General features: G+C 40.4%; 1 protein-coding gene across 35 annotated transcripts in view; it reads right to left on the bottom strand.

The window, feature by feature from the left end:
* The window catches only part of DLG2 (discs large MAGUK scaffold protein 2), a 2,352,634-nt gene that overhangs the window by 28,599 nt on the left and 2,296,272 nt on the right, over window positions 1-27,763 (bottom strand). For 20 of the 35 annotated variants that reach the window (XM_045165939.1, XM_045165929.1, XM_045165926.1 and 17 more), the window contains 2 exons: window positions 4,953-5,052; window positions 842-883 (listed from right to left, as the gene is read on the bottom strand). In XM_045165939.1, the coding sequence (XP_045021874.1) occupies window positions 842-883; window positions 4,953-5,052 (142 nt within the window). Of the gene's footprint in view, window positions 1-841; window positions 884-4,078; window positions 4,125-4,952; window positions 5,053-27,763 lie in introns of all 35 variants that reach the window. The other 15 variants (XM_045165935.1, XM_045165940.1, XM_045165938.1 and 12 more) reach the window with 3 other exon arrangements.

The raw sequence follows: 27,763 nt of genomic DNA, 5'->3' as shown, positions 1-27,763 counted from the left end.
AGTACAAAGTAAATATCGAAATTGCAAGGATAAGAGTAATAAATGTACTTATTTTAGTCACCAAAAACCTGTACGTGGTAAGAAACCACCAGAACAGAAAAAAGGATGTGATTGGCATTTGGTGAATATTCTTTTATCACTCAGCAAATGGCTTGAGGTGACCAAACAAAAATCAGAAATAATTTTTAAATAGTTACCTACCTTTTCAGTTAAGCTTTCTGATCCAAGATTGTTCACTTTTAAAGAAAATGCGAGTTCCTTCAACATTAGAGGATGAAACTTTTTCATCTCTTCCCAACCATCAAAATTTAAAGTTAGATATAACACAGTATCTATCTCAAAATATTAATCAAGGAGAGAAGAGATATACAAGGTTCATACTCATATAAAAGGAACACTGTAATTTATCAGGCTTTCTGTTGCAAAGGGGAGCCAGGCACAGAAAGGAAAAGGCAAAATGAAAAGGAAAATAAAACCATGATGACTTTTCAACCTTTCTGCAGGGTGTATAAACTATTTTGGAGGACAGAATGTCAAAATCCAAAAAAAATGTTTGTCCCCACCTTCTGTAGGAGAATTGCATCACCAGGCCACAGCCAGCTGAGGCTGGAATAATTTATTAGCAATTCCACAACCTTGTACACATGACACTAGTTCACCCATGGCCCTCGTGTCTTTTGTATCTTTCCACATCAAATGATGATTTCATTTCAAGCCATTTGCTTTGGATGAGGATGATAAAGGGCAGCAATTGAAAAACAGCAGCAAAAATCTGAAATGAATACCACAGGCAAGGGGGCAGTTGCAAAGAAAAGAATCACAAACCAAAGCAATAACTTACGGTAGCTACTTTCGCTATCGCTGGCATTAGAAGAAACATGTTCTGCAAGAACAGCACAGCAAATTAAAGAGATACCAAGCATTGGAGAGCAGCCAGAACTTAAAGAAATACCATGCAAGGCTACTAGAAATGTGAGCGAAAGGCAAGTAAGGCTGCAGAGGAGACGCATTAAGAAAATTCAGATAAGATGAAGATGAAAACTTTATTTTCTGGGGAGCTACTGCTTGATTGCTGTGTCTTATTTTTATTAGCAAATAGGAAAGTATGTTTAATTATAAAAAATGCATACTTTCCATCTAAGCACTTCTCTTTTTATAAATACTTTGACCCATTCGTGTAGCTCTGATTTTCCAGATTCTTGTTACAAAGGTCAATGTGTCTGAACTGGATGTTCCTGATTATAATTTCAGGAGCTTCTGGTGGGTAAGGACTGGTTTCTTACAGGCTTTTTGTTGCTTTATTTTGCTGTTAGGCATTTTGCAGGAATATTGCATTTCAAATTTCCAGTTGATCCCTCCCTGGAATCCCTTTCATTTTATTTCTATTTAAATACTCCCTAAACTAATTCACAAGATGAAAGAGATTGTTGAAGAAGTTTCCTGCTTCATTGAGTATGTAGGAAACCTTGGAGGAAGAAATGAGTCACTGAAAAGTGTTTTATGAATCAGTTCAATATTTCCTTGTTTTTAAGATTTTTGCTTGGATAGCTCTTAGGTTCAGGTTCTGGAGGAATTAGAACAGGCAGAAGATAAATGGTCTAATACCAAGCACAGGTTCTGGCACAAAGCATGTTTTTAACTCTGATTGAATGACTGTACAAGTATACAGTGATATTTCAAATTTTTTTTCCACAAAACACAGTTTAACTAGAATAGCAGGGGGATGTACTGATTATGTGCCAGATTTAGGGTTTTTATTTCCAAAATAATTTATCTGTACTATTTATTAAGTTACAGAAGATAAATCCATCAATTTATCCACTTCTTTGTATATCAGGCTAACTGAATGAAGAATACGTGACTATTTGATCTGTGAAGATCATTAGCAATACCTTCAGCTTTTAAAAAAGGGACAACTGTTGCAAAATCTTTAGAAAAAAAGAAAAGAATATATAACGTTATTCTCTAACAGTTAAAAAAAGTGCTTTGAAATGTAGTTGCTATTATAGATTCTTGCCAGTTGGATGATTTAATTTTCATTTTTTAGCATCATTAAGGTATAATTGACAAATAAAATTGTCATGTATTTTAAAGTACACTATGTGATGATGTGATACACGCATGGATTGTGAAACGACTTCTACAATTGAGTTAGTTAACGCATCCTGGCTGGACTGATTTTAGAGCATGAAACTAATGAAAATTAAAGCATGGGTTAAATTGACTGGAATCATTTCTTTTTGTGTGGGTGTTCGATGAGAACTGCATTATTAATTTAGGTACACATGTTACAAGTGCAAAGGGGCACTAGGAAAGTAAGTATGATGAATCAGTGCAAATCTGTCTTGTTACTGAAAAGTCAAAGCACATACCCAACAATGGCTTATCTTCATGAGCGTGATTATCTCAAGCACCTTCATTTGAAGATGACAGTTTTTTTTTGTTTTTGATTTTCACTTTTAAAATAATTCAGAATGAAGCTACACTAGAAAAATTTAGAACCATATGGCTGTTTATTTAACAACCAATCTCTCTTAATGTTAAGATATTGTTTAACAGAATTTTTCTATTTTGCAGGTGAAAAGAAATTAAAAATATGTTCCAGCTAAAGTCTAAATTACGGCCACCAGTAGTGTTAACTGGCAGATAACTTTACCTAGTGTAATATATTCAATTTTGGAGAGTAAATAAACCTTCAGATTTAAAAGGGCATCACTCTGGACTTAAAAAGGCATCACAGACTTTTGACTCTCCAACAGCAAGAGATGTTCATTTATTAACAATATATTAAAACACTACCCAACCCCACAGAAAATTTAGAAATTCTCCCTGGTGGTACTTGATGCTAACTGGATAATGTTGAAATCAACACTTGAATTTCAGCCACCAATTCAAGAAAAATTTCAAGACATATTCTGTATAGAGACTCAAAGATAAAGTTTTCATCTTTAAGGAGATCAGCAGTTATTCTTGATCAGATTTTATTTTCTAAATATACATATCTTAAAAAAAAATCCAAATTAACAATTTGAAGGATGAAGGGTATCATTACGCAGGGTTATATAACCAGCTCTTGAAAACAAAGTCCAGCTCAATGTTATTTTGTTTCTTAGCAATGAAATGAACGGCTTCTAAAAATATTGCCCATAGCTGTTAAATTAAAACAAAACAAACAAAAATGAACATGTGATGCAGCTGCGAAAGACACAAATGGTTCTTATTTCATTGGTGCCTACACAATGGGGTTAGTGTCAAAGACAGAAAAATCATAGTATATTAAAACACAGAATTGTTATTTTTATTAGTGCAGTGAGACACAGAATAAAGGCATTAATAACTAGAAAAATTTTAGTTTAATATACTTTAATTTCCACTCTAAGCTATAAAATGAAGATCTGGTTATGCAATGCAGTAATAAATCACCGATAGAAAAACATATTAATATATATCTAAAACTTTATCATACAAACGTTTCAAGCAGGATCACTGCAAGTCAGAAAAAAAAATCAGTCAAAGTTAATAGCAAGGAATTATTCATGGAAGATCAAATAGCTTAATATTTACTTTTTGAGAATGCATGTTCCTTTTGACTATAAAGTAGCTCCTTTACTAATAGCAAAGTATAACCCAATTATGGAATTTGGCAAGGTCATTAAATATGTCTACATGAAAAGCCAGAAGAGAGAACATAAAATACATTTCTGCTTTCCTGTTCCAGAGCATTGAACTCGCCCTTTCTTTCAACATGGCTTCTTGCTCCCTGGGAGGTACTAGGCGACAGAGCAAGGATGCCACGGCTGGCATCAGGACCATGTTGGTCACATCGCACGGCCAGAAAGGGAAGGTGTGAACTGCAACGGAAGTTACAGTGCCTGAGACACTTTGTTTTTAAATGCTGACATGCAGAACAAAACAGTTGAAAATTACTTGGTAGGAGCATTCACAGCTAGGTAACAAATAAAACTCGTATCTTGTGCATGCTAGGAGTGAAAAGGCCCTCGAGAAAAGGAACAAAAGCCAAACTCAAAAGGAAAGAAAAAGAAAAGAAAAGTTACAGTGACCATTCCTGGGAACTTACTCAGAGTCTTTGTTCCATAACCGTCGTCACCTAATCCGGGGATGTCCTGCATGGAAGTCCCCAGAGAGAGCAATGAGAGAGGGAGAACAGCCACGGAAGAGGAAGGAAGAAGTCAGTGGAGTTGAAACGGATACTACCATGACAGACCGTGTTGCCGGAGCAGTCTGGATCCCTCGCTCTCTTCTTAGGAAACAAATCTCACCCCAAACTCCCTGGGCTGAGACTTGAGGATTCGCATTGCAACTCGAAAGGTTTAAGCAGAAGGTTGTCATGAAAAAGATAAAGAGTCAACAAGAGCCGTTTTTACCCACTGTCAATATTGCCACAGCGACGTACCGCTGAGACCAAGGATCCATTCCAAGATTCACGGCCAATGCTTAGACTGAACATAAGAATAAGCTCAGTTACCCCAAGATAAGCTCACTGTGAGGGAGAGGGAACAAATGCTAGTAACTGATAGAGGGGAATTTGATCACTCCCAGTTAGCTAGCACTCCACAACAATACATGTGGCAATGGAATCTAAGGTTTCTGTCCAGAAAAGAAGTTGTCTCAAGCCCTTGGAGAGTTGCATGATAGAAAAGGTGAACCAGACACAGTCTTGGTCACAGATAAAAAAATGCTGTTTGGAAGCGAAGTCCCCCGCTTCCTCAGGTCCCTTTCCAATGCATTCTGTAGAAAAAAGAGCTCCGTCCAGGGAAGGATCCAGACTGCAGGCAAACACTGGTCACAGTAGTAAGCCCTGACCTGCCTGCCTGCCGTGTTTGTTTGCCTAGGCGTGTGGCGTGGGGCAGCCTACGTCATGCGTGTTGCCCGTGAAGGATTTTTTTTTTCTCTTGTGTTGCAGGTGACATTCTCTTCGAGAATCTACTTACGTTCAGGATCACTGGTTTCCTGCTCACTCTGCTCCTTGTTCTTGTAGAATGGGAATTTTCGTGAAAAGATGAAGCTCTTTTTACGCTTGTCATTGAATGACTGTGAAGGAGAAAAGGCATGGGGCAAAAACAGGGGACGTCTAATTGTTGTCACACTCATGCTGACAAAACAACTAGTCTGTAAAAGCAGAGAGAGCTGTCGTGACGCAAGTGGATAGTCTAAAGGGGTGTGGGAGGGCCCCTTCAAGCAGAGTTTAGTTTCCAGGAGTGTAAATTCCGAATAATGACACTTTGGAAAAACCATCTCCTAAGTAAATAAAAGACTGGTTGCAGGTAAATGATGATGGAGGAGACGAGTATTAAATTAGAAGTAGAAGACCCAGAGTCTCTGTCCAGCTCTGAAACTTGCTAGTTCAACACCTTAGACAGGCAAGTGAATCTCTCTGAACCTCAGCGTCTTCTTCATCTGTATCATGAGGATCGCGAGAGCAGCTCTTAGGCTGTGAGACTCACATAAGGCAGTGTAAACACAAAGTGATACACAAATGTCATCCTGATCATCATCATCATCATCAGGTAGAAAGGACTCTATTAGAAACACTGGACACACCAGTGTCTAGGTATCTTTTTTGATAACATGAATTTGAGTTACTTCAGTTTGAATTTAATTAAAACCTCAGAGATGTGTGTGGATTTATGATATATGATAATTATAGTTCTCACACAGATAGATGATAATTATAGTATTATATTTTCAATCAAAAGAGATTTTAAAGATAATTGAGCTTCAAGCCCTCCTTCGTAGGCAGGGGGCCAGAGGCACAGAGAGGCTGAGTCGGTTGCCAATAACACGGAGCTTGCTGGTGACAGTCAGGACACCATCAACCAAAACCTATTACAATTGCTGCTAATGAGGCAGTAACCTGATATTCATTCAAGGAAGGGAGATATAATGGCCACTTATCTATATTCTGATATGATAAAAAATAATGGAAGAACTGGCCTTAAAAATGAAAACCACTGTTATCTTAAATGAGGTGGAATTTAAAGCAATACAGATAGACATAACAGAATACACGTATCAGAACTTGTTTTCTTCAAGTGAATATCAGATGCTTGCCTGAAAAGACTCCTTAAGAAAATTTCATTTATTCCCATTGTTGCTCTTATGGAAATGCTTTCTGGGCTTCTTCTTTGGGAAACATGTTCTCAGTCATTTCTAGAAGCCATGTACATCTTGGTAATTTTATATTCACATATCATTTACAAATACATTTGCCAGCTTATTTGACCAATTTGGCTCTGAGTGTCTCTCTCTCTCTCTCCAAGAAACAAGATTTGTAACTACATAGGTATTAATGTGCCAAAGACTGAAGGTAATTTGACAAGGGGTATCTAACATGATTTTAGCAATGGCAGCTGGCAGGAATAAATGCAGAGCCAGCAGGGTGACTACTTGGAGAGAACGGTATTTTTCAGCCCATTGGCTGGAAAAGTTATGTGCTCTTATGAATTATATGCTTGACAAAACATTGTAAATAACTTATTTTCTTTGTATATTCATGCACTCCTATATCAAATATCCATTTTGATAGTTATGTTCATTTAGAAAACATTAAAGCACTACCGGGGGAGCCTGGGGGGCCGCTGTCTATGGGGTCACGCAGGGTCGGACACGACTGACACGACTTAGCAGCAGCAGCAAAGCACTAAAATGTTGGTGCTGTCATTCAGTAACTCGTTACGTTTTTAGTTACTAGGAGATTTCACCAAAGTCAGTTGAGCTAAATTTTATGTACTATTAAGAAGGCTTTAAGGAAACCAATAAATCAAATATCTAATAAATTCTGAAATTAGGGGACACATTTTATACTTCATATTCAAGAACTAGAAAAGCATTCTCATGGGGAAAAAAAAGTATCACTTCAGAATATATTACTCTACTGACAGCACTTGTGTTCAGAATAGTTTTATCATAATTTGTAATTGAGGGACTGGTGTCCAAAGACAAGGCTGGGAACGCCCCCCAAATTTTCCCAGCTAAAAAATGGTAAGTTCTTAAAGGAACATTAAATATTCTTGCATCACTCCAGTTTCATGCCACTTTTACATTTCAAGCATATTTACACTTCAGTAACTGAAAATAAAAGAAAAAAATATCATGTAAGAATTGATGACATGTGATATTGCAAAGTATGTTAGACATTTAACTCCAACATTACGGATGACTTGTCATGCAAAGAAAAAAACACACACACACACACACATTTTCATGCAAATAGTAAACAATGCCAAGAGGAGTAAAGCCTGGGGTTAAAATGTAGACATAAATGGACAATGTGGAGGCCTCTGAGGGCCACAGGGTGCTGCATGCAAACCACATTGTTTAAATTGTCTCACAGGGTCAAAGGAAAATGAAAATGTGTTGTTTGTGATTCATTCTTTAATATTTTCAAGGCAAGGACTGTAATGTGTTAACATTTCCGGAGTATGAAAATGTTGTGTATCATGAGTCATCTGATTGGGACATCATAATATTTAGCACCACACTTTTCAAAAGAACAGAAAATGCACAATAATTACTGAAAAATAAAATTATCTAACACATCAGTCTATTACCCAAAGCCATTTCATACTAGAGTTAAAGAAAGGGCAATGGAATCATTTGTTGGTGGTCACATTGCCTTAATTTATGGACACAGAACCAAATCACAACTTCAGTTCACACGCACAGATTTAAAAGTCATATATTAAAGATCTTAGTTAAACATTTCAACTAGAAGAGATTATATGTAGTTTATAATGCTCTAATCTATTCTTTATTTTATTGGACATGTATAATATTTACCATTATATAAGCTTTTTTTCATTGCTGTTAATTTTTTCTTTTAATTTAGAAAAGGAAAATCTGTTACACGAATGTTAGGTGAGAATAATAAATTAACACTTTTACTATTCATGGAACACATCGTTCTAAAGCAACCGAAGGCTAATCTATAGCTTTATTAATCATACTTGATCGATGGTGTTTTTCCCTAAGTTACAGTATCTTAAATTCAAATCCATTGTTTTCATGTCAGAAAGCTTCTTTGAGTAGAGATTTTGAAAATATCAATCACGTGTGGCAAGTGAAAAGTTGGTATACCCAAGCATTCCGTTGTGGAATTTAACCAGGATTATTGAGTTCTTATGAGCAGAAGTGGTAAAAAGACAACAACTAAATTTGCTGAGCAGTTACTATGTGCTATGCTTGGCTCTAACATTTGCTGAGCACTTATCATGTGTGTCTAAAGGCTCTGCATACGCGCCTCTCCACACTAACTTGATGAGATTGGAACCATCATTGTTCTCATACCACAGATGAGGAAACGAAAGTTTACAAACCTCCTGTTATTTGCCCAGAGACATAGAGTTGGTAAGCAGTGAAGTTAGCATTTGAATTTGCAAATAATCCTGGTTGCAAAAACTGCTGTTCTTAAGAGCAAGAAAAGGTTCGGCAGCTCAGGCCTGTTTCAAGTTTATATTTAAAATCATTGGCATCTGACTCAAATGATACTGTAATCTGTCTTCTTCCCACAGCTTCACTGCTTGACAATTATTTATTTAAACCATCAGATGCTACTGACTGTAACATTTTTGTGGGAAACCCTGCTACAATTTTTTGAGACCCTTTCATGTTTTTGAGGGCTCCATTCTGTTGTTCTTGTTCTTATGGTAATGTAAAAAAATAAAGAAAAGGATTTTAGTAGAACAGATTATGAATAACATTTAAAAAGTAACTGGCCAAGACAAGCAAATCTATCAACAAAGTAAATAGTGGTTGGTTGGGGCTGAGGGAAGCTAGGGGGTGCAGAGAATGGGAAGTGACAGCTAATGGGCATAGTGTTGGTTCTAGGAGAGATGAAAATGTTCTAAAATTAGATGGTAGTGGTAGTAGAATAACCCTATGAATATACTAAACAACACTGCACTGGATACTTTTAAGTGTGTGAATCATACACCATGTGGATTATATCTCTTCAATAAGGTCTTAAAATAAAAGAACCCCCTTCCTAACCCCCACACTATGGGATGAGAGGATAGCCCGATTTCAATTCTACTTGGTGTAAATATTTTTTATCGTTAATTGAATGAGAGGAAACTTCTCTCCCCAGTCCTTGCAATCAGTCAGATACACGTGCCTTGTTTATCTGATTCTGTTGTGTCTCTGTTAAATGAATACCTTTCATGTTGTGACAGACATCAGAACACTCCTAGGGGACAGCAGATTATCACTGTCACTCAGAAGTCTCTAAGTTGTTAGGTCAAATGGCACACAGCTGCCCGGCCTGACCCCAGAATGTAATGGCATTGCTGAACTGGTTTAAGATAAAATACACACTTCATGAAGAAAGGAAACAAAACAAAAATTCAAATTGCTCCTTCTCCCATTCAAATTTGACATTCTTAAAAAACACGTGAGTGAATACTGAGTTTTCATGCAGAAAACTTTAAAATGAGGGGCATTTTAAGGGTTTTCTTTTTCCTGTACTAATTTTTCAAGCTTCAAATGTTTGATAGCTCTAAAAAGTCACCTTCATGACATAAATTTTCTCTGGGTGGATTCAGATTTAAGTGTGTACTGAGCTCAGATACACCTTTCTTTGTGACATATCTTATAAAGGCTTCTTTCCTCTTAGTTCATTCTTGTCTCTCCTCTAAAATAATTGTGTTCCCTTTGGAAAGTTGCTATTTTAAGTTTCAGTGACCGCTTTTTATTATACACATCATGTTTTCATACAGAAAAAAGAGAAGTTTCAAACAAGAGAGGTCCAAGAAGTTAATAATGAGACAATGAGGTTGTTAAAGAAAAGACAAGAGTGGGCCTGAGGTCCGTCTGTTTCCAGAAGTGTGTTGAAATGGATGTGTGTGTACATAACTGCGTCTATGACAGTGCCCCGGTGTTCTGTTTTCCAGTCTAATGATTTGATGCTAGGCGCTGAGCATCAGTAGCTGGTAACATCACACACACACAAAGCCAATCGGATGATATGTGCTCCCTGATGGGAGAACAAAAAATCAGTACGAAGTAGTTCTGTAAACCTCTACTCTCAAAAGAAAAGAAAACCTTCTTTGGCTAAAGGATCTGAGTCTAATCAAACCTCTAGATCTAACTACCAACTTACAGAAAAAAAGAGAACAGAGAATTCTGCTAAATTATACAACAAAGAAAATGGCATCATCAACTCAACGGACATGAGTTTGAGCAAATTCCGAGAGATACTGAAGGAGAGGGAAGGCTGGTGTGCTGCAGTCCATGGGGCTGCAGAGTTATACATGACTTGGTGACTGAACAACAAGAAGGATGTGAAGCAATTGAAACTCTCACCTAAATTGTTAGTGCCAAATGCAAAATGGTATGTGCGCCTGGTGTGCTGCAGTCCATGGGGCTGCAGAGTCATACATGACTTAGTGACTGAACAACAAGAAGGATGTGAAGCAACTGAAACTCTCACCTAAACTGTTAGTGCAAATGCAAAATGGTATGTGCGCCTGCATGCTAAGTTGCTTCACTCACGTCCAACTCTCTGTGACCCTATGGACCACAGCCCACCAGTCCATGGGATTCTCCAGGCAAGAATACCAGAGTGAGTTCCCATGCCCTCCTCCAGGGGATCTTCCCGACCCTGGGATTGAACCTGTGTCTCTTACATCTCCTGCATTGGCAGGCAGGTTCTCTCACTAGCACTACCTGTTCAGTTCAGTTCAGTTCAGTCGCTCAGTCGTGTCCGGCTCTTTGCGACCCCATGAATCACAGCACGCCAGGCCTCCCTGTTCATCCTGGGAAGCCCACAAAATGGAATAGCCACTTTGAAAATAGTTTGGTAGTTTCTTGTTAAGTTTATCATCTAGCTAACCTATGACCTAGAAATTCATCCTTAGATATTTATTCAAGAGAAAAACATGTCCACAAAAAGGTATGCATTAATATAAGAATGCTTGTAATTCTCCAGAGTGAAACTCTAATGTCCATCTACAGATAAACTGATAAACCATGATATATTGATATACACAACATTTTGCTATTGCTACTCAGCAATGAAAAGGAATGAAGTACTAATAATAAGCAATAACATGGATGAATCTCAAAAGCACTATGCGAAGACACAGAAGAGTATGTATATATGATTCTAAGTTCTAGAACAGGCAAAATCAATGGTGGCAAAGATCAAATTAGTGGTTGAAAAGTGAGAAACTATGTCGTGATCATGATTAGAATGATGTGTGTGTGTGCTAACCTGGTCCAGTCGTGTCTGACTCTTTGTGACCCTATGGACTGTAGCCTTCCAGGCTCCTCTGTCCATGGGAGTTTCCAGGCAAGAATACTGGGGTGGGTTGTCATGTCCTCCTCCAGGGGATCTTCCTGATCCAGGGATTGGAACTGCGTTTCCTGCTATCCTGCATTGCAGGCAGATTCTATACTGCTGAGCCACCTGGGAAGCCCAATTAGAATCATGACATTTCCTCAAAATATTTCTAGCCCAGGCTACTCTCCTAAATATATATATATAGAGAGAGGTATTTTTGTTGTTATTGTTTAGCCACTAAGTCATGTCTGACTCTTTGCAACCCCATGGATTGTAGCCTGCCAGGCTCCTCTGTTTTGGGGATCATCCAGGCAAGAATACTGGAAGGAGCTGCCAGTTCCTTCTCCAGGGAATCTTCCCGACTCTGGGTTCAAACCAGAGTCTCCTTCATTGGCAGGTGGTTTCTTTATCACCGAGCCACCAGGGAAGTTCATACATAGGTATGGCTTTTGTTTTTGAAGTATGGTTGATTTATCTTCTATATCTTGACTTGGGTGCTGGTTATAGAAACCTTTTCCCCTTTGTCCATCTCACAAACACTGACGCATCTTTAAGATCATGTGCTCAGATGTTCTATCCAAGCCTGTCACAGTGCATCTACTCGTTTTTACATAGTTCTCTCCTACAACATTATGATCTCAGAGCATCACTTTCTGTATCACTTTCATTTCTGTATCTAGGATCTAGAGCACGTAAGTACTCAATAAATATTCATCAAATGAATGCATGAACTAAAGTATGGAGGGATGATTCCCGTTGGGAATGTGGGAAGAAACTTTTGGCAAAAGAAGGAAGGAAAGGAATAAAAACCATCTGGAGAAGAGGGGGTAGAAGTGATGAAGGAATAAGAACCATAGCCAAATGGGTAATGTTTGGTTTTTTAATTGCATTTCTTGGCAGTGGTCTCTCAGAATTTGCTTTTCTCATAAATTTTATCTCATAATTCTAGGCTCACTGATCTGATTTAGTTGCTGTTTATTAGTAGTAATTAAAATGTGCTGGCTCAGCTATTTGCTTGCATGTATTTTTGCCCAGTATCATATTTTCAGCTCTATGATTCAAAACTGAAAAATGTAAATTTTAGAGATTTTAGTGACATTCATAACTTCAATAAAATTTACCATTTAATTTTTCTAACTTTTTACTAAATTTTATTTCTTTACCTAACTAATAGGTTAACTTGTTAAAAAATACCTTTTTAACTAACAAATGGAGCATGCCTCTTTTAGAGAAAATTTGAAAGGAATAGAGGGGGAAACTTACTTTTCATCCCAATTCCGAGAAACAAATCATCTTTAGTATTATTGTTTTCTGTTTTTGAAAGAGAATTCTGTTTAAATTTACTTGTATTATTTTGTTTATAGAATTTGAAATCCTGATTTGCTTTTATTTACCATTATAACACACAGTAAGGTGTTATAGGAAAGTGCTTTAGAATTTAGCTATATGACATTAGGAAAGTTACCTAATCTCTGCGCCTCAGTTGTGAAATTTAAATGTAACAATGTATAAAAGGCTATTATCATAATGATGCTAAGTAAAACTCAGTAAGTAGGAGCCAATTATTTTAATGGTGACAGAAACATTTTCCCATATCTTAAAGAGTATTTGGAAGCATTAGCTTTAATGAATGCTAAAAATGGAATTAACATAGAAATCTACAACAAATAATTTAGAAAGTCCCCAAATATGCAGATATCAAAAAAAAAAAAAACACTAGCCTAACTAACCAATGGGTTGAAGAAGAAATTTTAAGGAAACTAGAAAATAGTTTTATATGAATGAGAAATAAAGTCGTAGATACCAAAACTTATGACAGCTAAAGCAATACTTAGAGGAAAACTTATAGTTATATATAATATTAAAAAAGATTTCAAAACAAAAGTCCAGCCTCCCACCTTAAGACACTGGAAGAAGGAAGACCAAACTAAGCTAAAGCAAACATAAAAAGGCAATAATACAGATTAGAGCAGAAATGAATGAACTACAAAGAATAGAAAAATAACAGAGAGAAATCAACAAAATAAAAAGTTCTTTGAAAAGATGAACAACATTGATAAATGTCAGACTGGCCAAGAAACAAAGAGAGAAGATTCATTACTAAAATTAGGAATAAAAGAGCTATCATTACGGACTCTACAGAAATCAAAAGAAATACTATGATCAGCTGTATATCAATAAATTAGAAAATTTAGATGAAATGGACCAATTCCTAGAAAGACACAAATTACCAAAACTGACTCAAGAATAAAAAGAACTCTGAATAGACTTATAACAGTCAGTCAGTTCAGTCGCTCAGTCGTGTCCGCCTCTTTGCAACCACATGGACTGCAGCACACCAGGCCTCCCTGTCCATCACAACTTGCAGACCTTACTCAAACTCATGTCCATTGAGTTGGTGATGCCATCCAACCATCTCATCCTCTGTCGTCCCCTTCTCCTCCTGCCCCCAATCCCTCCCAGCATCAGAGTCTTTTCCAATGAGTTAACTCTTCGCATGAGGTGGCCAAAGTACTGGAGTTTCAGCTTCAGAATCATTCCTTGCAAAGAAATCCCAGGGCTGATCTCCTTCAGAATGGACTGGTTGGATCTCCTTGCAGTCCAAGGGACTCTCAAGAGTCTTCTCCAACACCACAGTTCAAAAGCATTAATTCTTCAGTGCTCAGCTTTCTTTATAGTCCAACTCTCACATCCATAAATGACTACTGGAATAATCATAGTTTTGACTAGATGCACCTTTGTTGGCAAGGTTAATGTCTCTGCTTTTTAATATGCTGTCTAGGTTGGTCATAACTTTCCTTCCAAGGAGTAAGTGTCTTTTAATTTCACAGCTGCAGTCACCATCTGCAGTGATTTTGGAGCCCCAATATAAAGTCTCTCACTGTTTGCATTGTTTTCCCATCTATTTCCCATGAAGTGATGGGACCAGATGCCATGATCTTAGTTTTCTGAATGTTGAGTTTTAAGCCCACTTTTTTACTCTTCTCATTCACTTTCATCCAGAGCCTCTTTAGTTCTCGATTTCTGCCATAAGGGTGGTGTCATCTGCGTATCTGAGGTTATTGATATTTCTCCCGGCAATCTTGATTTCACCTTGTGCTTCACCCAGTCTGGCATTTCTCATGATATACTCTGCATATAAGTTAAATAAGCAGGGTGACAATATACAGCCTTGATGTACTCCTTTCCTGATTTGGAACCAGTCTGTTGTTCCATGTCCAGCTCTAACTGTTGCTTCTTGATCTGCTTGCAGATTTCTCAGGAGGCAGGTCAGGTAGTCTGGTATTCCCATCTCTTTAAGAATTTTCCATAGTTTTTTGTGATCCACATAGTCAAAGGCTTTGGTGTAGTCAATAAAGCAGAAGTAGATGTTTTTCTGGAACTCTCTTGCTTTTTTGATGATCCAACGGATGTCAAAGAGATTAAATTAGTAATTTGAAAAATTATGCACAAAGAAAAGCCCAGACATAGGTGACTTACTGTTGAATTTTACTAAACATTTAAAAAATAATAAATATCAATTTTTCACAGACTCTTCCAAAAGACAGAACTCATTCTATGTGGCCACCATTACCAGACATCAAAATTAGAAAATATATCACAGTAAGTGAAAACTATAAAGTAATACATCTTATAAGCATAGTAACAACTTAGTATTTTATCAAATGGATTTACCAGGGGCTTCCTTGGCTTTCCTGGTGGCTCAGATGGTAAAGAATCTGCCTGCAATACAGGAGACCTGGGTTTGAACCCTGAGTTGGGAAGATCCCCTGGAGAAGGAAATAGCAATCCACTCCAGCATTCTTTCCTGGAGAATTCCATGGACAGAGGAGCCTAGCGGGCTATAATAGTCCATGGGGTCACAAAGAGTCAGACATGACTGAGTAACTGATACACTCTCTCCCTGGTGGCTCAGTGATAAAGAATCCCCTACCTGCCAAGGTAGGGGACACGGGTTCGACCCCTGGTTGGGGAAGATCCCAGATGCCTCAGAGCAACTAAGCCCATGTGTCAACTACTGAGCCTGTGCTCTAGAGCCTGGGAGCTGCAACTACTGAGGCCCGAGCACCCTAGAGCATGTGGCCACAACAGGAGACGCCACAGCAATGAGAAGCTTTTGCAACGCAACAAAGAGCAGCCCCGCTCACTGTAACTGGAGAAAGCCTGTGCAGCAACGAAGACCCAGCACAGCCAAAATTAAATACATGTTTTTTTAAAGAAAAAGGATTTACCACACTTGACTTAAACATTCCTATATCATTGGACACTTCTGTAGTTTTCCATTTTTAAGTACTCTGTGTTGCAATGAACATAACCTTTTTTGTATTTTAAATTATTTCCTTGGGATAGATTTCTAGAAGTTGAATTATTGAGCTAAAAATTATGAATAGTTAAAAAATTTTGACACATTGCCAGACTGCTTTCAGAATGATTTGTACTAACTGACATCTCCTCTAGCAACCATTTATTCTTAATTTACAATTGGTTCCAATGATGTGTCCTGTCCACCTTTTCCCTCCCTTCTAACACCCGCTACACACTCCTAATTATCCCATTGCAATATAAGGCTTCCATGAAAAACTTACATTAAGTCTGTTAGCAAAGGGCAAGATTTATTTAATTATGTGTAAAGTGAACATTTATACATCTGACAACTGGGAAATTAAGTCCTGGCTTTTTATTATCAAATTCTCTGCTTGAAGAGTAACTTTTCTAAGAGAAATTATTTGTCATAAATTAAAATCTGAAGCTATGAGACAATAAAAATTATTATAAAAAATGCACAATTCAGGGCATCATACCCAGAGACATACTGAAATAACTGGTCAAACTATTATTCCTGACTAGTTCAGGATACTCAGGAATAATACTACTCTAATCAAATGAAGAAGAAGATTTTAATCTGTTATTGTAGATGTGTGTGTGCTAAGTTGCTTCAGTCGTGTCTGACTCTTTGCGACCCTATGGATTGTAGCCTGCCAGGCTCCTCTGTCCATGGGATTTCCCAGGCAAGAATACTAGAGTGGGTTGCCATGCCCTCCTCCAGGGGATCTTCTCGACCCAGGGATCCAAGCCGCATCTCTTATGTCTCCTGCATTGGCAGTCGGTTCTTTACTATTAGTGCTGCCCGGGAAGCCCCAGTATTCTCTCAATCAGGGGCCTCCAACCCCAGGCTGAAGACTATGCTGCTCCCCATCGCTTGCATTACTTGCTGCACCCCATTGCTTGCATTACTACCTGAACCAGCCCCCCACCACCCCAGCCCCTGGAAAAACTGTCTTCCACAAAAGTGGTCCTTGGTGCCAAAAAGGTTAGTGACCATCGCTCTATATGACCTGAAGACTCTTTCAAAGTGCTCCAAATTCTTTTTTTTTTTTTTTTTTTTTGCGAGGCTGGGGTAGGGAGGTTATCATTCAGAATATAGGGCTCTGGTGCTAGGTTTAGTATGAATCTACTTGCTAAGATTCAAAATATTCCAGCAGGATTAAGGATATGACTTCAAAATGGAAGAATCAAAGTATCAGAGAATCAGACATCAGAGATGGTGCTGTTGTACTGAGATGTCTACTACAAGTGAGGTTCTTCCACAGTCTGTCCTTGTCCTGCAGACTTAAAACTTTCCATGGTCATTGGGCCATAGCTACAGTTTTTGGAAAAAATACAAATGGCTTTCTTCAAGTTCATTGTATTAATAGCTGATGGAACCTTCACACTGCTGTCAGCTAGGAGGTCACTCATTCATTTATTTACTCACTTTGTTTATTAATAAATTTCTAGTTTTCATTATTCACTTTACTCATTAATAAATTTATTTACTGAAAGGCTAGGTCCTTCTATGTGCCAAGCCCTCTGCTGAGTCCTTAGCAATTTGATCTTCATTTAAATAGATATTGGGAGGCTTCCCAGTTGGCACAGTGGTAAAGAATCTGCCTGCCAATGTAGGAGATGAGGGTTCGATCCCTCCATCTGGAAGATCCCCTGGAGGAGGAAATGGCAACCCACTCCAGTATTACTGACTGGAAAAATCCCATGAACAAAGAGCCTGGCAGGCTACAGTCCATGGGGTCACAAAAAGTCAGACACAATTGAGCATACAGGCACAGTAACTAGATATTGATATTTGTGACTAGTGTGAGAGATGATAACATTCAGTAACACATTCTGACAATGTATCATTTTCTTGGTCAATTTGCGCACCATTTGGTGTGGTAGACTCCACAGAAAATTGCCAAGCTATGTGATTCCAATTAGTTGCTTCATAATTCTAGAATAGTCCAGCATTTTATCACAAAATACTAACAGCTTTTGCAACAACCCATATGATCTGAAACCAAAACAAAACTAAGCCAAAAAAAAAAAAACCAACTAAAACTTTCATTCCCAACTTTATTCACTTTCAAGATAGTCTCATCAATGGGACACATTGGAGTGATTTTTAAATTTTCATGTGTTAGAAAATTGGAGATCAGAATAGTTGAATGGATCAGATGTTGATCACACTGCTAATTTCTTGATTCTATGTTATTTTATTTTTGCTATTTCTTTCGTCTCTCCTGCTTCCTTCCTTCTCTTCCTATCCTTTGATTGCTACTTGCTATAACTCAAAGATCATGGCATCTGGTCCCATCATTTCATGGCAAATAGAGGGAGAAACAATGGAAACAGTGACAGACTTTATTTTTTGGGCTCCAAAATCACTGTGGATGGTGACTGCAGCCATGAAATTAAAAGATACTTGCTCCTTGGAAGAAAAGCTATGACAAATCTAGACAGTGTATTAAAGAGACATTACTTTGCCTACAAAGGTCCATATAGTCAAAGCTATGGTTTTTCCAGTAGTTATGTACAGATGTGAGAGCTGGACAAAGAAAAAGGCTGAGCGCCAATGAACTGATGCCTTTGAATTGTGGCACTGGAGAAGATTCATTAGAGTCCCTTGGATGGCAAGGAGATCAAACCAGTCAATCCTAAAGGAACTCAACCCATGAATATTCATTGGAAGGATTGATGCTGAAGCTGAAGCTCCAATAATAAGGCCAGTTGATGTGAAGAGCTGACTCACTGGAAGAGACCCTGATGCTGGGAAAGACTGAGGGCAGGAGAAGAGGATGACAGAGGATGAGATAGTTGGATGGCATGAGTTTGAGCAAACTCCAACAGATGGTGAAGGACAGGGAAGCCTGGTGTGCTGCAGTCCATGGGGTCACAAAGAGTCGGACATGACTGAGCGACTGAACAACAACTCAAATGTTCTAGTCAAAGCCTGGAGGGCTAAGCCCACAAGATGCTGTTGTCAGCATGTAACTGGCCATAAGCAAGCACCAGCAGGAAAAGCTCAAGGAGTCACAGAGTGGGGGACCCAACAGCTGACCCATGTTGTACAGGAAGAATGCCCTTCAGGAGCTAGGGAAGCCAACGCACCTCCACCGGGAGCCGAGGGTCAGCCTGAGGGGCAGGAGGAGACCTGAGTTTCCAGTGTGACTGGAAACTCACATCTCTGGGCCTGTTTCTCCATCTGTAGAACAAGGTGCTCAGACCAGCTGATTGCTGAGGTTTCTTTCACCTCCATCATTCACAGAATTTGAAACCTTGTTCAAGATCAAGTTCAAAAAGTTCCTTTTTTCTTCTTTCTATTTTCAGTTCAGTTCAGTTGCTCATTCGTGTCCGACTCTTTGCAACCCCATGAATCGCAGCACGCCAGGCCTCCCTGTCCATCACCAACTCCCGGAGTTCACCCAGACTCACGTCCATTGAGTCAGTGATGCCATCCAGCCATCTCATCCTCTGTCGTCCCCTTCTCCTCCTGCCCCCAATCCCTCCCAGCATCAGAGTCTTCTCTAAATATATTGATAATTGAGGTGGGGGGCGGTGGTTCTTCTATTCCTATGGGGTTTTTGTCGTTGTTGTTCTCTAAAATCTGGAGTTGGACAAAATAGTTGGTAACATCCTCACCTGAAGGAAATCTTGTCTTAATTATCTTTAATGAACTTGACTTGAGCACCCACAAGGTTAGGCTTATTCTCTGACTACTATAGTCCTCTCCCTCCACATCACCCCGATTCACCCAGTTTGGAATTTGAGTTCTCTAGTTGACTTACTCGGAGAAGGCAATGGTACCCCACTCCAGTACTCTTGCCTGGAAAATCCCATGGATGGAGGAGCCTGGAAGGCTGCAGTCCATTGGGGTTGCTGAGGGTCGGACACGAATGAGCGACTTCACTTTCACTTTTCTCTTTCATGCACTGGAGAAGGAAATGGCAACCCACTCCAGTGTTCTTGCCTGGAGAATCCCAGGGACGGGGGAGCCTGGTGGGCTGCCGTCTCTGGGGTTGCACAGAGTCGGACATGACTGAAGCGACTTAGCAGCAGCAACAGTTGACTTACTGAGGTTAGTTTTACATTTCATCTTCAGCCTAACTCTGGAGGGATGAGGATATAGTCTTAGAGTTTTCTTTTGCGCTTCCCATAGAGCCCCAGAGCAACGTCTGGAACAAAATCAGTAACGGAGATTTGCTATTGTGATGGCATTTTCTCTCTGATGTTTGTTAAATGCATACACACAGGGGAGGCACTTAGTGCTTTCCATGGGCTAAACATTTAAAGTGCTTTCCACATATCGTCCACTCCTGCTGAGTGGCTACACATTGTGCCTACACTTTACACATAAGGAAACTGAGGTAGAGAGCGGTTGGTCACTTGCTCAACGTTCACACAGCTGTGAGCCATGAGCCAGGTTTCATAGCCATTGAGCCCTTAACCACTATGCAACCCTTCCTATTGCACAGTGACTGCTTGCCCAGACTCCTAGTATGCATTATACCCTGCTTTCAGCTTACTGGCACTTGAGCCATTTCTGAGAACTTCTGCAGGCAACTTACTTTCTGCGGAGTTTTACACTTTATTTCTGAAACATAATCTCTGTTTCTTTATTCTTTTCAAATGGTTCATGCTTTCTGTGGTGCGTCCTTTGGGGTCAATGATAGCACTGAATGTCTTCTATTATTACGAAGTAATAGGCTTGCTTGCAGGGAGGATGCCATTCCTCAATTTCATCTCCTCATTCCCAGGAATGCCAGTTTTTCTGCAACTTCCTCAAGGGCTCCTCTCCTTTTTGGTAATCCCCTGAGGCCAGTCTTCACTGGCTGATTCTACTCATCTACCCTGAAGGTGATGTGATGTCATGAGGCCAGCACAGAAGCTGTAAGCTGTTACCCTTACCTGTGTGAGAAGACCCTCACTCAAATCACTATATCGATTTACACCAACAGAAAGTAATAGCCCTTGTTTTTAATGCTGTCTAAGCACTTCTGTTATTCATCTTTCACGGACCTTTCCTGAGAAGGCTTTCCTAACTACTCCAGGTCTCTTTATCTTAGGCAGTTACATCCCCTTGTTCCTGCACCAAATACAAGCTGGGTACATGTATATACCAGGTGCTGAGCCAGGACCTGGAGCTGCAATAAACGCTCAAGGACCTCACCATTCAGTGACACCGAGAGATTCATAACTTACAGTACCACGTGACAGTGTGTGCAGGGTATCAAAGAGGCATCCGGAAGGCAGACTGGCTCTGCTGTGGAAGAGAGCAAGAAGTGAACTGTGAACTAGATGCTGAAGAACAGATCAGCATTCACCACGTGGAACAGAAAGGGTGGGGAGGTTACTCCTCCAGCAAAAGGAGTGAGGCAGAGTTCTGGACTGTCCTCCGATAAGCTCGAGGTGTGTGTGCTCAGTCATGTCTGACTCTCTGCGGGCCCATGGGCTGTAGCTCCTCTGTCCATGGGATTCTCCAGGCAAGAATACTGGAGTGGGCTGCCATGCCCTCCTCCAGGGGATCTTCCTGACCAGGGATGGAACCTGGGTCTCCTGCACTGCAGGCGGATTCTTTACCCTTGAACTACCTGGGGAAGCCCCTAACTCAAGGTGTGTCTTTCTCCAAACAAACTCATTGATAATAATAATAGCAGCCGAAATTTATTGAGCTTTTCCTCTGTGCCTTTGTCAGTATACATCTTGTCAAACATTTTGTACTAATTATCTCACTGAATCCTCCCCACAATTCCATCACACACACACACACACCCCCCTCTGCCTGTACTCTTATACATATACAAATGGGAAAACTGAGGCTTAGAGAGGTGACATCATTTGCCTAGCTGGTAAGCAACAGAACTGGATTCAAATCCAGTTCTCTGACTCCAGAGCCAAAATGTCACTACGAGTTTGTTTCCTGTTTGTACTTTTCCAGGCGGAGGGCTCAGTGATTGCCCAAGCAGTGCTGGCTGACGGAAGACTTGGTTGACAGCTAGTTGACCATGGCAGGGGGATCTACACTGTGTCCTATTGCAGGTAGGAAGGGAGGGGCCAATGACTTCATTTCACAGTCTGGTTTCTCTCACAATCTTGTTTATTGTTTGGAGGCATGTGACGCTACAGGGTGAGGTCAGCACAAGTAGAGACTCCTGGGTATTTGTGCAGTGAGGAATGTGCATGGGGAAGAGGTAAGAGCCCAGTGCTGGTGTCAGACGGGCCCAGGCACACCCCGTCTGTGCTGGACACGTTTGTTTTCAAGAGTCTTCCTTGCTAACACGTTTGATCCAACTCACTGGCTGGGTGACCTTGCAGCAAGTTGTTGAAACTTCCTAAGATTTATTTGGCTTCCCTGGTGGCTCAGTTGGTAAAGAATCTGCCTGCAATGCAGGAGATGCAGGAGACACGGGCTCGAGCCTTGGATCAAGAAGATCCCTCAGAGGAGGAAATGGCAACCCACTTCAGTATTCTTGCCTGGAGAATCCCATGGACAGAGGAGCCTAGCGGGCCACAGTCCATGGGGTCATAAGAGTCAGACACGACTTAGTGACTAATCCACCATCAAGATTTATTTTCCTTATCTGTACCATGCCTCCTTCCCACCACCATCATTAGCATCACCACCAATGGTGACACAGGAGGCTCAGAGAGGGAATTTGCTTTGCTCACGGAGCTTACTTTCTAGTGGCAGACTATAGGCAAGTAGTCAGGCTACACTTGCTATGAAAACTCCGAGGAGAGACTCCTGGCTCCTGGTCCTCCTATTCAATGAGCTTAGTCCCTCACTGAGGAGCAGCGTCTTCTTCTGTCAGTCAGGGAGATCAATAGGATGATCTTGAAGGTCCTTTATGCCATGTTGATTTTTCCTCTTCTTCCTCCTGCCTGTTCCCCTCCTTTTCTTCCCTCCTTCAACCAGAGAAGTACTCAGCTTCATACCCTCTTGGATGATGACCGAGCTTCAGGAACTGATGGTTTGCTCTTCGTCTCTCACGATATGATGTCACCTCCAGACCCGCAGCATGAGATCACATGCAGCACTCCGGTGTCAGGAGCGATTGTGGGCACACCATCAGTAGAGTACAATAATAAAATCTTTGTGAAGCTGTGCCCGATGGAATAATTCTCACTTCATGCTTGAATGGAAGGAGGGGTAGCTCATCAATGGAGGCAGATCCATTACAGTGGAGGCTGCAGGACGCTCGGTCTGTAGCCAGTTTTTAGCAGGGCGAGTCACAGGGAATCTGGCCCTGTGGTGGGAGAGTGGAAAGGTGGTTTGTGTCTTAGAGCTTTTGTCCAGCCCTCACTGCACTTTCCATCTTCACATTCCCTCTGCGGTGCAGTTCATACGCTATATGCTAGCAGACCATGTTTTCTGACTCGTGGAGCTCATCGGAGAAGCGGATTGTGGCTCTAATGTGAGATGTGAGTGGCCTGAGGGTTTCTCAATGGTTCGTTATTTGGGGAGAGAAAAAAATCGAACACTGCTTGCTGACCTTTGAATAGCAGCTGATAAAAGTACAGATTTTTTCACTTGGCTAAGATTTGAATTCCTCTCAGGTTTTAGAGGGCAGAGATTAAAACCATGAAAACATATAAACACACCTCAAGGGAATAAAATACTTTCAAACCCCCAGCATTTCCTTTTAAGAATAATCTCTTCCCCTCTCCCTCCTTTGCTCTCTCTCTATTATACACACACAGACCCCATTCCTGTTCATGTTCATGTCACAGCCCAGCAGGTTCATTGTTATTTCTGTACTAGACACCAGGGATCTCTGAGTGAGTCTGTCACTATAATTGATTGTCACTTTAAGGCCAAATGGAATGTTTCTTGAGCGTGGGGAGGAATTTTTCCCCTAAATATCCATCAGGAACTTTGCTATCATCCTTAATCCCTTCCTTGTGGATTTCTGTCATATTTTCTCCATCCCTCCTGCGACTGTCCTGGTTCAAGTGGAGGCACCTTTGTACCTTGTCTGGACACACGGTTCATGGAACAGGCGTGCTTCACTTGTGAGAAAATACACATTCATCACTCAGCACAGTGCCTAGGAAAAACAGCATCTAATAAACAACAGTATTAGTCTTTACTCATTCTCAACCCTCATTTCAGAGGCCGAAGAGCGCATATTCTAGTAGAAGATGGGACATTCGACAGCAATATCCATTACTGAAGGTTTCAAAGGAGCGGCATGCTAATGCCCCCACCACGGGCTGCTGCAGTGGTAAATGCAACCAGGCACATATGGGCTGGGGGCTTCCAGGTGGCGCTAGCGGTAAAGAACCCATCTGCCAATGCAGGTGACGTAAGAGATGTGGGTTCGATCCCTGGGTCAAGAAGATCCCCTGGAGGAGGGCATGGCAACCCACTGCAGTGTTCTTGCCTGGAGAATTCCCATGGACAGAGGAGCCTGGCAGGCTATGGTCCATAGGGTTGCAGAGTCGGACAGGACTGAAGTGACTTAGCACACACATACGCATATATAGCCATGGTGAGTGCTCAACAAATAATTATTTTTATACCACAAGCTCATATTGTTTTTGCCAAACATTATATTCAAGGCTCCAATGGCAAAATGCCTGGTGCAAACTAGGAAATGGCACTCCCCACCCCCCCCCACCCCCCCCAGGGAAGTGGAACTGCAGACATTCACTGTCTCAGGCTGGCTCCTGCTGAACCCTAGGTGGGATGAGCTTCACCGCCCACCCCCACCCCACCCCCACCCCTGATGTGTGTCCCTTCAGGAAAAATGTGGCTGTAACCAATCCTGGGAACACAAAATAAGGAGCTCACAGATCACACAAATCGTTAGCACACTGTTATAAGTGTTGTGATGGAGTTATTTACAACAAGCGAGGCCGCTGGGGAGGCTGGAGAAGGCTCGGGGGCACCATTTCAGCTGGGGTTTCATGAAGGAGATTGTCACGTGGAGAAACAGCAAGACTCAGTTTGGGCGGATGCCCAACAGGGGGCGCAAGGCCGCCTCGTCTCCTCTCACCCTTGCCCAGTTCTGTAGGGCTGAGGAATTACGGTAACAAGTTTTGTGGACAGAGTGGAGGTTTTGAGCAGAGGGTGGAACTCAGTGAAATGGCAGGAAAGACAGAGAGCTCACCTGCCCTGGGCGCCTCTCAGTTACACGTGATACTTCTGAAGGCTTACTTCTACTGAAGAAATAATTGAGCACGAAATGCACAGTACACATTTTTCTGCAGAAATCACATATAGAGTCAAGAAACCATTCTTTTGTCATTTAATCAACCACTTCAAGTATTTGGATTATAAATTCTGCAGAAGAAATTTGCGGCTGACAGGGAAGTCACAAAATCTACCCATCAAAGTCTTACGCACTTTGGTCATTATTAAATGAAAAGGAAAAACAAAACAAAACAAAAGGCTTATTCCTTGGTTTTCTCAGCCCACAGCTGAATAAAAATAGCACAGTTCAACTCAGATAGGGGCTGGGCAGAGGTGCTGCCCCAGGAACACACGCAGACGGTGCTGGGGAGTACGGCTGAGTGCCGCCGAGGGGGGCAGGCAAGGAGAACCATACGGTTTGGATTCAAACAGGGAAGGCACCTGTAGTATGATGAATGAGGTATGTAATTATTCATTCGACAACTCCCAAGGGGTCAGAGCGAGGAGTTGGGACCTCCGCAGTGGGTTTTTTCGGTGAGTGTAGTGGTGAGAGAATTGAGTCTCCACCTATGGTACCCAGCATGTAATGACAACTCAAACCTCCATGGAATGTTTACGCTGTGGGCGAAGATTTAATAGTACTGAGATATCATCAATCACCTTTATGCTGTGATTTTGAACTTTGTTGCTGTGATATATATCAATGCTAAATAAATAAGACATTTAATTTGTAAATTTATTTTACCTATAGATGATAAGAGCTATAAGGATAAGATATTTGTACTTAATTTTATGCTTACATTGATTTAGGGAACATCATCATGAAGGCTTTTGTCAATACTTCAGGGTTGGGCAGGACAGGAGGGATTATTTTCTTTAAAAAAGGCACCTAAGGTAGGTTTCACCTCATAGGATTTTTGGGAAGTTTTAATGAGAAAAATTCTTATAATCTATTTTGCAAAATTTCTTGGCTTATAAATAACCTTCAGCAAATGCTCGTTATACAGTTATCACATTTTAGAAATACTGATCAAGTCAAATCCTTTATTTACCAAATGTGAACTTTGTCTGTTACTGAGAAGGTGGTAAACACTGAAATTCAGCCTGCTCTTGAGGATCAGCTGGGGGAAAAACTCCTTACCTTTTACAGAGCAATGATCGCATTGAGTAGCAATCATAAATTCATGTACTTATTTTCTGACTGTAATCTGGGCTTGTGTCCCAGCATGTCACCTCCACAAAGGCCTGTGGGCATGGGAGGTGTTCACAGAACACTGTCTCCACAAACGAGGAGTGACAGGCGCTATCATTCACGTCAGACACGTGCTCCACATTCATTAAGGTGTTAATTCTTCGTGACAGGTGAGTACAAGCCAATTATAGAGAGAAATGGTGGCTTCTCGGGGCCTTTCAAGAACAACCATTCACATCAAAAATGCCTGAACACTAGTTTCAACAAGTGGTAACAAAATCTTTACAAATATTCATGAAGTTGTCAAAACATGAAAGGCAAACAGCACTCTGCAAGCTTTTTTCTTCTTTTCAAGTGAGGTAGGCTCTAACTCAGACTGACAAGTGCTTGCAATAAATTTGAGAAAGCTCTCACTTGGTAGCTGGGTCAGCCAAATTGCCCAGAACTCAGTAAATGAATGGTAACTGTTTGCTTTACATCTTATCACTACCAACAAATAGAGGGTGCTTCCCTGAGTTTCCCCATGGGTACCTATGTATACCAAACACCTTTGCTTCGTGGAAAGAGGAACTTTTTTCCCTTTACTTTTTTTTTTTTGCCAGTTAATATTTAATTTTAATAATACTTGCTATTCTTGAGCGGTCAGCAGTGCACAAAGTGAATGATTACACACACTGTGAACACATGCTTTAAATAAGTCTCCCTTTACTCTTAATGGACCCCAAGTGCACAGAATTTGATAGATCATAATCCTTGGCCATGGTATGCTTTTCATTGTTTCATACCTTCATGGTAAGTGGGAGATTCATGGCGTTTATTACATTATGATAGATAACAAGTGGGCTACACATAGATTTTTTTTAAAGTGTAATTTTGATTTGAATAAACAGTCTTCATAATGTCTCTTTTTGTTTGTTTATCTGACATCTTAATGAAGCAAGTTTACTAGACCCCTCTGACTAGCCCATTTTACAGAGAACTATACATTTTCAAGGAAACCCCCGTCCTTCCCAGACCATCTGATGTTTGCCAAGAGCAAACAAAGGCTCATGCATCTTTGTTTCCTCCAAACTCTAGCACGGTAGGGATATGAAAGACACCTTGTAAACCTTTTCTAAATAACTGAAATGATCTTCATGTGCCTCCAAAGGATAGCACTTTGGAGGCTGTGTGACTATAGACAGGTCACTTAATCCTGTCTCCTTATCTATGACATGAATAACATATCAAAGATTCTGCAAATATGAAGATTTACTACCAGTATCCATGAAGAGGGCTTCCCTGGTGGCTCAGATGGTAAAGAATCCACCTGTAATACTGGAGATCTGGGTTTGATCCCTGGATCGGGAAGATTTCCTGGAAAAGGGAAAGGCAACCTACTCCAGTATTCTTGTCTGAGAAATCCCATGGAGGAACCTGGTGGGCCACAGTCCATGGGGTCGCAAAGAGTTAGACACAACTGAGCGACTAACACTTTTACTTTCATCCATGAAGAATTTCTTTAAAAAAAAAAACAACCTCAAATGCATTTATTATTTGGGCAAAAAGCATGACAAAATATTTATATAACATGATTCAGTGTAAAAAATATCAATTTAGTTTTCTTCTCTTTCATTTATCCTCTGTTGCTATAGCTATTAATTATGATTTGTTTTCAGGACTATATATGGATATTAATTTTTACATATGGAAAGTAGAAGTTTCATAGTAGAATTAAGTGAAGAAAGAGAGTTTTTTCGGGGGGGGGGGGTTGTTTGTTTTGTTTGCTTTTCTCTTTATACCCAATTGTATTGTTTTATTTTCTTACCTTGAGAAGGTAACATTT

The sequence above is a fragment of the Bubalus bubalis genome, chromosome 5 (genome assembly GCF_019923935.1).
Source record: "Bubalus bubalis isolate 160015118507 breed Murrah chromosome 5, NDDB_SH_1, whole genome shotgun sequence".
Classification (NCBI taxonomy): domain Eukaryota; kingdom Metazoa; phylum Chordata; class Mammalia; order Artiodactyla; family Bovidae; genus Bubalus; species Bubalus bubalis.
The sequence above is the reverse complement of the archived record's forward strand: the minus strand, read 5'-3'. Positions and strand labels throughout refer to the sequence as shown.